Raw genomic sequence first — 10,592 nt, forward strand, 5'->3', positions numbered from 1 at the left:
TAAAAGACACTTATTTAATTAGATTTACTCTGTAAGTTTAGACGACACAGTATGTACGATGAAACACAAGTATCACAAACACGAAGCAGAACGTGCTAGAATAGACAGGCACGCAAAACAGCCGAGAAGAAAATGCCCCCTGCAGGTCAACATGGGCAGAGTCAGGCAGACAGAAGGACGCACCACGTCCACGTTGTTGAGCAACCACGATCCAGGCCTTTCCCACCTGTATTGGACTATTTGACCCTCACTCTCCAACAGGGTAGGTGTAGACACCTTCATGTTAGAAGGGAGCCTGAACAATTAGGTGGCCCAGAGTCAGACTCCAGCAGCAGGCCCACGCGGCTCCAAAGCCCAGGCCCTTTCCCCGGACTCCAACCTCATCAGGGGTCAGGGCGGAGGCCAACTGGACAAAAGTCTAGAACTGAGAAAATGAATTCGAATTTCAAAATGAGAGAAGACCACCTATTGGAACAGAATTTCCTGAAGAACGCACAACGAAAGAAATTGTATGTGCAACCCCAACATGTTAAAAGGACTGATATTTAAAAATTCCCATTAATCACTGTATTCCTACCAACTCGTTTAGGCACGAATGCACAAACGAGTTACATGCACTGGTAAAACCGTGCGTGTATTTCCACGAAGGAAACGTATCTTCCAAAGACGTGAAAACCCGGGTGAGTGTCCACTTCTCTAATGAAACAATATGGCTAAAGACACTGCAGCAGAAACAAAACCCTCAGGAGGGAAGAATTCAGCCGAAGATTTCCATATCTAATCATAACGTGGAGATACAAAGACATCTCTAAGTTTCTGGAAATTTCCTACCCGAAGGCATACTCCGAATCCCAGAAGGCGGGAGAGGAAGAACACTTCCATGAGGCAGAAGCCTGAAACGACCACGCAGGGATTCCCCAGCTCAAACTTTCTCTCCAGCTTCAGAACCTCCTGCCTCCTTCCCGTCAGGATTAGATTCTCACTTGAACAGAGCAGAGCTTAACTCTGGAGAGAGAGACGTGGGCTCCGCCTGAGTCAAGACGAGCTGAGCCACCCAGAGATTTTTGTCTTGGACATAATCCCAGCTCAGTTCCACAAAGAGAAGGGGCCCGTGGCTGGTGACCAAGGCTGCTGAAGGTGGGGGCTGGCAGGAGTGGCTGTTAAGAAAAAAACGACTGTCAACATTACGACCAAGCTATAGAGCTCAGTAAGACACAAATACCTCCTGGGCGACTGCGGATGACCTAGTCAGCTGTGGCAAGAGTAAAACCCAAAGGGGAGGGTTGATCTGGGAGAGGATTCAGGGAAGAACCCACAGAAATTCCTGGACATCAACACCTAGGAATCCCAGGTTACTTGTAGCGCTGTTTACGCAGAAATGAAACAAGACAGAGACGTGCTTTACATTTTAATAACGTGACGTGCTTTACACTTTAAAATATTTACCTAAAACCAGAGACGAGCAGTTTAACATCCAAATTCTAATAAAAGGCAATGGCATGTTTCAAAGGGAAAAACTCACAGATGGAAAAACAAAGCTTTCAAGGGAGTACAGAAATAGAAGGCGAGCCAAGAACAAAAATGAAAACAACGGTCTAAAGTCACCTGTCAAATTCCGTCTTCAACTGCACTGTCAAGAGAAAACATTACAACTTGAATGTCACCTATGTAAGACCAAGGCTCTCTGCCTACTGTTCACTGCTCTGCTCTCAGCGCCCAGAACACTGGCTGGCATCCAGCACCGTTAGAACGGACAGATGTGAGCAGAACACTAACAAAAACTGCGGGGACCCAATGTCCACACGGGACAGGTAAGGAGGCACGGTGGCTTCCTGCGGAGAGGAATCCCACATACGCACGACTTTTCTAGGGGACAATTCAGGACATGTGCCAACAGCCTTAAAAACGTGCAAGAATTTAATGCAAGAATTTTACTCAGGAGAGGCGTATTTGTTTTTAAAAAAGATCCCTAAGGCATTCAACGTGTTTTGGTGTACAATGAACAAAGGGGAAACCGGCTCGTGTCCTGCCCTGAGCGTCCCCGAGCAGAGGACTGGATAAATTACAGTCCATCCAGCGTGGGATCCTGAGGGAGGATGTTGTAAACAGAGCACATTCACACGGGAAGCGACGGTGACAGAGAGGCAGGCTACGGAGGCGACCGTACAGCCCCACCCCGCAGAAGATGTCTGCAAGAACGGACAGCATGCTCCCCAAAGTGCTGGCTGGGATGACCGCAATCTTCCTCCTCTTCGTTTTGTTCAGCTCTCTGCCCTGGTATTTCGACGATGAACGTCTACTACTTACAAAAGGGTCCCACGTAGAAACCTGCAGACGTTCACTTTTGAGAGACCGATGCTACAGGCTGTGAAGTACTACCAAATAAAATATTGATCTTAAACACATTCTACCCCCTGGGAAAATGCACCTTCTTCATCCTTCAAGTCCGCGGACACGTCTCTGATACTAGATTACACCTGGCTACCGCTGAAATCGTCTCCCGCAGGCAGCCCTAGTAACAGGAGGCAACTGTTACACAGTGACAAAGAAGAACAAAAAACTGGCACTCTCGTTCGGCTGTTTGGGGAGACCTTAAATCCACTGCACACCAAGCGAAGCAGCTTCAAATGTAAACCACCACACCGGCCAACGCGCGAGTCACGTGGTCGGCAGAAGGAACCTTCTTCAGCGGGAGATGTGCACCCATCAGATGCCTCCTCACATACAAACGAGAACCTAGTTTCGGTGTGAGCTCACTAGTCATCATACTGTCCATCTTGAAAACAAAGACCCGCTTTGAACAAAAGAAACACATTCATTCATATTTTGTACAAATAGGCTCGCACATCAGGCAGTAACTGGAGGGAAACCCAAGCTTCTATTAACAGGGACTAAGCCGATCAATTGTAAAATTGCCACTATTACTAGTCTATTTTTTTTTTTGAGGTGTAGAATTCAAAATACATACTGAGAGTACAATGAATAACCCCCCAGTTTCCCAAGCTACAAAGTGGGAAAGGGCGCGTTACCAAGGTGCCCTCTTCAAACTTCAAGTGTCTCGTCTACCGCCCACAACCAAAGGTTCTGTTCCAGTTTTCGTAAAGCTCTAAATCTTTAGGAGACACGCTGGGCCGCACGGTTCTGAAAGCATTTTCAAAATCGATATAAGCTATTGGTCGGACTTGATCTGGTGTCACGGTGGCAATGTCAGCAGCTTGTAAACTGCGGATGGGCCCAAGCGACGCTTCCCTGCACAGCTGTGTCACGTCAGCCCCCGAGAAGCCATCGGACTGCCGGACCACCAGGGTGACCTCCTCCTCGCTCAGGCAACACCGCTCCCTGGACATGAGCTTCGTCACCATCTGTCTCCTAGCTGAAGCTTCTGGGAGAGGGATATAAAGCCTTTTCACCAACCTTCTCCGGGCGGCCTCGTCAATTTCTTGGGGCCGGTTGGTTGCCCCCACCACCAGAATACGGTCTTCGGAACAGGTGGCTGCTCCATCTAGCTGAACCAGAAACTCAGTTTTTATCCGTCTAGAAGACTCGTGTTCACCATCTGCTCGCTGAGACAACAGGGAATCGATTTCATCAATAAATATCACAGCTGGCTGCTGGCACCTTGCGACAGCAAACAACGCCCGGACCATTTTCTCCCCCTCTCCCACCCATTTAGAAGTCAAGGAGGAAGCGGAGATACTAAAGAACGTTGCCCCCGACTGGCTAGCAATGCACTTGCCGATCAGAGTTTTGCCAGTCCCCGGAGGCCCGAAGAGCAGAATTCCTTTAGGGGGTCCTCGTAAACCAGTAAAGATGTCCGGTCTCATCATGGGCCACACAACTATCTCCTTTATTGTGGCTTTGGCAAATTCTATTCCTGCAATATCGTCCCAATTGACCGGCGGCCCGTGATCCATTATCTCGTTCATAATAAGTTCGATCATCTTTGGCTCCAGGTTCTTCAGACGCTCGTCAGCTATGTGTGCTGGTTCTGCAGGGCCTGTGCCCGAAGGCTTACACTGTATTCCCCCAAGCTGCTCTCCCCCGTCCTGCTTAGGTACAGGAGGAACGAACTTCCCAAATATGCCTCGGGACCTACTGGCTCCCAGAGACTTCTTTACACCGCCATACGATGACCCTGATACACGCTGGGGCTGGGGGTTCTTTTTCTGCTGATCTATCCATAATTGTTCTTTTGCAGTTTTAAAAGCAGGCAGGCTACTCTCTTCTCTCTGGCCGTTATCTTCTGTTTTACTAAAAGCCTTATTCACTATTGGGGTGGAAAGTGCATCGATGATGCCAGAACCATAAAAAGCTTTCTGCGCCCATGGATTTTCACAGCCAGAGGGCAAACAAGACTGATTAGGTGAGGACTTGTTCAGTCCTATGTTGGCTGTGGGAGAGCTGTTATTTTCCTTTTTGACACTTCCGAACAGTGGTGTGGCATGGAATTTTGCGGTAGCAAGTTCACCGGAAGGTGTTAAGGACGTAGGACACGTCTTACTGGTGTTAGTCAGCACAGGTGGCCGGGCATTCAGAGGGCACGTCAAAGGAGTGCCCTCTGGGATGTCTTGGGTCCCGTTCGTATTATGAGCCGAGTCAGTTAACGGGCCCCTGTCCCCAGAACCACCACAAACACTAAACTTAGGAGGATCAAGGACAGCGGCCTCTTTATGGATTAATACCAAGGCGTCGGCAGGTGCCAACAGAGACTCTCTGGCTTTCTGGCCGGCTTGCATCATCTCCTGTACGTTACTCATTTTGAAAACATTATTTATTGACAATCCAGACTGCCACCTGTCACTGTCAGTTTGCTGAGATCTTGCTAACGTTAAAATGCTTTCCGCGTAGTTATTCAAGCCGGTCTCGACATTGTCAGAATCAATAACTGCAGAGTATTTCTCTGCATATTTTTTGAACAGCACGGCGGCACCGAGCTGGGAGATCTCCGCGTTTGCCCACGCATACTGAATGCGTAGTATCTGTGCCCGGTATGCGTCCGCCTTCTGTCCTGATGTACATATGCCAGATGTAATGGCAAAGTAATTCTTCTGCCATTCACTCAGGTGCACAGACCTGGAGCTGGGGGCCTGCATGCTGGAGGTTCTGTAACAACTGACAAAAATGAAACGGAATCAGTACCAAGAAGGAAGCAAGGACGCAATCAATACTGTAGGCATACTTTTTAAATCTCTGCTCATCTCGGAAAGTATACTGGACTTCTCATTTATGAGGACAGGCCATTTGTAAGAGAAATAGCTTGACTCAATAATGCTTTGTTATGGGTGAGATGGTTTTAGTCATATAATTTTCCCTGCACACAGGGAAAACATTCATGACGTTTTGATGGAAAACGGTTTAAAATTCATCAGTAGAGGAAAGGCAACACGTTAGAGCCATGGAACCACAGACGAACAAATCAGGACAAACCAGGCAGAGGTTTTCAGTTCCGTCCTTAGGAAAAAAGCAGATGATCTGAGCCCAGCCTCTATCACTGAGCCCTCGGCTTCGTGAGAGAAATCATAAGAATCAAGTCAAATAATGAAGATGAAAACATGGTGAAAACTACCATTCTCATGCCTATGACACAAACATAGAAGCTGAGGCTAAGGTCGAGACCTCACCAGAGATCACAGAGCAAGCCTGCAACAGGCCAGAATTCACCCTCGGGCATGCTCACGCAGGGAGTGGGTGCCATGCACAGGCCCCGCCAGCTGCTGCCCCCAAAGGTCACAGCAGCACGGATCATAATCAGCAGCAGCCATCCTACACTAACTGTCCTTAGGGACTTACTCAAGAATGAGCACGGAAAACAGGATGCCCAATTGTGTCTCACAATTTTCCAAGTTCACGTCAAGTGCTAAAAGTGAAGCTGTCTGGGCGCCTGGATGGCTTAGTCCGTTAAGCATCCAACTCTCGGTTTCAGCTCAGGTCATGATCTCGCCGTTTGTGAGTTTGAGCCCCATGTCAGGCTCTGTGCTAACTCACAGACCCTTCTCGGGATTCTCTCTCTTCCTCTCCCTGTGCCCCTTCCCTGCTCTCTCTCTCTCTCTCTCTCTCTCTCTCTCTCTGAAAATAAATCAAAACATTAAGACAAATTTTTAAAAAGTGGAACTGTCATTATGAGAATAAGTCTGCTAACATACAAACACTCTATGTCTAAACAGTCTGCCAGTAAAGTGCTTTTATTTTAGGTTTCTTCTCTCAAGTTATTTTTATAAGCCTCCTTACATTAAGTCAAAATTATTTTACCAGAATTACAGATGATTGTAATCATGTTTTGCTAGATGTGTAGAATTTACCTCTCGATCTGTAAGAAAACTCCTGAGTTTCCGAGGAATACTGCAATAAAGGAGTGTTGTAAAAACTAAGAACTCCTGTATTTTAAAGTCTACCTCCCAGGGCGCCTGGGTGGCTCTGTTGGTTGAGTGTCTGACTTCGACTCAGGTCATGATCTCATGGTTCGTGGGTTTGAGCCCTGCATCAGGCCCTGTGCTGACAGCTCAGAGCCTAGAGACTGCTTCAGATTCTGTGTCTCCCTTTCTCTCTCTCTCTCTCTCTCTCTCTCTCTCTCTCTGCCCCTCCCCTGCTCACACTCTGTCTCTTGCTCAAGAATAAATAAACATTAAAAAAAATCTACCTCCCAAACTGCCATAAATATAGCTTAATAATAATCTGTGGGTCCCTTTATTGTATAAGCCGTGTTTACTACAGCTGTGTATCTCCCATAATACCCTACAAAGAACCTGTCACATCATAGGTAAGTGTTCATAAATCTTTGTTCAGAAAAAAAAATAAAAAGCCTTAAGATCCAGTGAGATTCTAATTTGCTTCAGGCAATAAAGCTAAATAAACGAGTCAAAAGTAGAACTGACTTCTGACAAGCCGCCACCCGTCTTCCCACTATACCATTTTAGCTTAGCCTCTTTGATCCAATACTGGAAGTGAGAACCTGAGAGGGAACTTGGAAAACACTGATCACCGACCTTCTCCTCAGGAGGAACACCCTCTTCCTCTCCATGGCTTCATCCCCCTATTAGCATCAGCAATCCTGGGATTCCTCCAACAGCTCAGAGCTCCAGTCTCCCTGTTCCCAGGATACCTTCCTTTCCCTTCCGCCTTCACCACTGTCTTCGAAATTCACCTTCCCAGTCTCCTTCCTGTCAACTCAACCATTTACCCAACAAATATGGACATGAATACCCAAACACCTGTTTCACCAGCACTGATCAATGACACAAACATCGACCACAGTTACCATTTCTGTCACTTTGTTAGGGCATTTCTTCTACCTAAAACTTACGGTCAGGGGCACCTGGGTGACTCAGGCGTGTAAGCCTCTGACTTCAGCTCAGGTCATGATCTCAGGGCTGGTGAGTTCGAGCCCTGGGTTGGCTTCTGTGCTGACAGCTCAGAGCCTGGAGCCTGGTCTCCCTCTCTCCCTGACCGTGCCCCGCTTGTGCGCCCGGACACTCTCTCTAAAATATAAACGTTAAAAAAAAATTAAAACTTATGGCTAATTAACACTTACATATGAGCTGCATTTCAATCTTTTATTTTTATTTTGATCATTTTCTGCTTATTTTAAGAATGTGATATTTGTCTAACTAAATAGTTGGGTTTCTGGATATCCACTGGAATAAATACTGAAATTCCCACGCAGCTCCCACCGCGTTGCAGACGCTGGGCCCGCCCCAGAAGCACAAAGGCACAGGGTCTGAAGTCTGGCTCCACTGCCCACCAGCCACGACCCTGACCATGACCAGCCAACGCGACTTAGCTAACAGGGGCTTTAAATCCTGCAAAGCACTCAGAACTGTTCTCAGCACTTAGAACAGACTCGACCAAATGCTCCGCGGCCTCAGCCCTCGCAATACGCCCTCCAAGGGGGCGGGCGCACTGGCCGGGGACGCCGGAGCGCAGGGTCCCTTGGCCGCAGCCCCACCACAGCCTTCCCCACCCGAGGGCCGGGCCGCGGACCACCCCCTGCAAGAGCAGTCCGTCCCCGGCCCGAGAGGTGCGGGACCCCGCTGCCCCCGCGCCAGCCGGACGCCCCTCCCCTAGGAGACCTTCACCTAAACCGGCGGGCACCGCGGCCACGCCCCCTGCGGGACACACTCCGGGGCTCCGGCCTTCCCCCAGCCCGGCCGCCCGGTCCCCCGCGCTGCCTCTGCCCCCGGGCCCTGCGGACCCTGCCCCCCGAGCCCTCCGCGACCGCCGCCCGGGCCTCGGACCCGGCCTACCCGCGCTTCCCCGCCTCCCAGCCGACCTGTGGCCTCCGAAAAGCGCGCGGCCCGATGTGCGCCTGCGCACTGCTTACGTGCTCGGGTCCGCGCCGTGCGTGAGTGCGTGTACGTGACGGGGGCGCGCGGGGAGCGGTGGTTAGAGACAGAGCGGGTGGGACGGCGGGGGCGTGCGGGGTCGGGCAGGGCCTCCGGGTGGCGCGGAGGGGTGCGCGCGGGGAAAAGGGCGGAGGGGCGCTACCGGCGCAGGGGGCTGGCCAGGTGGGCGCGGCGAGAGCGCGCGGGAGTGCTGGCGACGGTGGGGGCGTGCACGAGGGGCATGTCGGGTTGCACGGTGGGGGTTGCTGGGGATGGCGGGCCTGGAGGGAGGCCTCTGGCTGGGGAGGCGGGGGCGCGGGGCGGCGGGGGCTGCATGCGGAAGTTCTCCACGACGGGTTCGCAGAGAGGGATGAGCATGGTTTTGTTGCACCTGCGCCTCCTATTCAGAGTCCTCCGAAGTAAAGACTCGGGATTTGAATCCAGTTCAGAGGATTCCCGCTGAAGGCGCCTTTACCCGCGCTCACCTGGGCAGCTCAGGGCCAGGGATCCAGCCGCTGGCCGGGTGCGGGCAGGTGGTTAGGTCTATTTGACAAGGGAGCGGTGGGGAGGGGGCCGGCACCCCTCCTCCGAGCGAGGGGAGGCCCAGGCCCTGCCCCGTCTGTTCTGCACGTTAGCAGGTGGGTGCTCCGGGAAGGTTGCCCCCTGGTTAAGACGATTGAGTAGAGGCGCGTGCAAATCGACGTGCGTTTTAAAGACAGATTAAGGGCTCTGCCTGAGTCTCGCAATTCCGATCTATCCCTCAGCTAACGCACCCCTTTCCCCTGCCCTGTGCTCTTCAGGGAAGACACTTTCGTGGAAGGACGCCTTCGGAAAACACTCCATTATTGCCTCAGACTTTGTATTGGAGCAGGGCTCAGTGAACTGCGTTTTCAGACCAAGAAACAGAATAGCCACTGGCAGTGACCTACGTTGTAATTAATGTCATCAAGTCACATAATGATTTTGGAGACAGCTCTGGGTCTGATCACACCCCCTAAGGATGTCCTGAGGGGACATCTTTCCATTCTGCCATCTCGCCCCACTTCCGTGTGATTTTCCCCTCCAGACTTGTCACCTCACTGTTCCAAAGGGGCCGCCACAGGCCAAGGATCGCAGCCTCTCACAGCCCTAATTAACACGGGAAAAAGGACCTTTCACCCGCGAATACTTCCCTTTCGGAAAAGGGAAGAAGTCTTTTCCCAGAAAGCTGGAGTGGCCTTCCTCTTCCTCTCCTTGGCTCATGGGTCCTGGGTTAATCCTCGCTGAGAAAGTGAGTATCTGCACAGGGAGGGAGAAAATGTTGAGTAGCAAGTAAGAGACACAACATATGAAGAAATTCGAGACAAAAAAATTTTTCCAAGACTTTAACAGTTTTTAAAATGGGCACAGAATAAAAGGGATTGGACAATATATGTATTTTTTAAATAGGCAAGAGGTACAGTGAAAACCACTCACAGCTCGTTTCTTGGCTTACGTAGTAACCAAAGACTTTTTTATTTGAATTGTTCATAATTTCTTAGCTAATTTTATAATTATCCTAATTACCCAAAATACATAGAATAAAAAGAAAAGAAAATGAAAACTGTTATCAGCAGGCTGGCTCAGTTGTATGTTTACTACCTGTTTTTCTGCTGGTGTATAGAAGCCACTGTGTAAATGCTGTTAGGGTAATTGACAATTCTGGGTGAGTTTCATCACTAACATTTTAATGATAGCATTTGGAGAATTCCCAGAAACCACTGTCTTTCCCTCCTAAGGGTCTTTTGTTCAAATACCAAATTATAGTTACCATCACCAGAGCTAACTGTTTTTCATCAAGTGACAGCTTGTCATTACTGCCTCACTGTTGTGCCTTTTGATACAAAAGTATTTCCTAGTCCAGCCGTTTCCATCTCCCTGCAGGGCTGTACCCTGTCTGAACTCAGCCCCCTCCTCATCGATGAAAGGCGAATAAACTTCTCTAACTCAGGAAGCTGTTCTAAGGATTACAATTAATAGGAGATAAAATAAATTATCAGAGCAGCAGCTGGTACATTCAACAGAAGCTGTGATGCTGTGTTGTGTTTACTGCTATACTAACGCTGTCATTCGGATTCAGACCCTTACACCATATCAAGATGTTTCATCTTTTACAATTGAGATATTTTAGAATCCTACCTAATACTTTAGCCTGTGGAAGAGTTTGCTACTTGAACTCTGCCGATAAACTTTCCTTTCAAGATCATAGAAGCTGGCCTTTCTTCTCATGGGTAGAAGTTTTTGAACTTGCAAGGG

General features: G+C 49.5%; 1 protein-coding gene across 1 annotated transcript; it reads right to left on the reverse strand.

Moving 5' to 3' along the window:
- Positions 1-1,395: 1,395 nt before the first annotated feature.
- On the reverse strand, positions 1,396-8,326 carry FIGNL1 (fidgetin like 1). The gene is made up of 2 exons (XM_043588456.1): positions 8,241-8,326; positions 1,396-5,103 (listed from the first exon to the last, which is right to left on the reverse strand). Exon 2 carries the CDS (start codon positions 5,091-5,093, stop codon positions 3,063-3,065), a length of 2,031 nt encoding a protein of 676 aa, XP_043444391.1. The 5' UTR covers positions 5,094-5,103; positions 8,241-8,326; the 3' UTR covers positions 1,396-3,062.
- Between the last annotated feature and the right edge of the window lie 2,266 nt (positions 8,327-10,592).

This window comes from Prionailurus bengalensis, chromosome A2 (genome assembly GCF_016509475.1).
Source record: "Prionailurus bengalensis isolate Pbe53 chromosome A2, Fcat_Pben_1.1_paternal_pri, whole genome shotgun sequence".
Classification (NCBI taxonomy): Eukaryota; Metazoa; Chordata; class Mammalia; order Carnivora; family Felidae; genus Prionailurus; species Prionailurus bengalensis.

Coding starts and splice junctions, on each gene's coding strand:
- FIGNL1 (XM_043588456.1), bottom strand. CDS start 5,093: ATGCAGGCCCCCAGCTCCAGGTCTGTGCACCTGAGTGAATGGCAGAAG.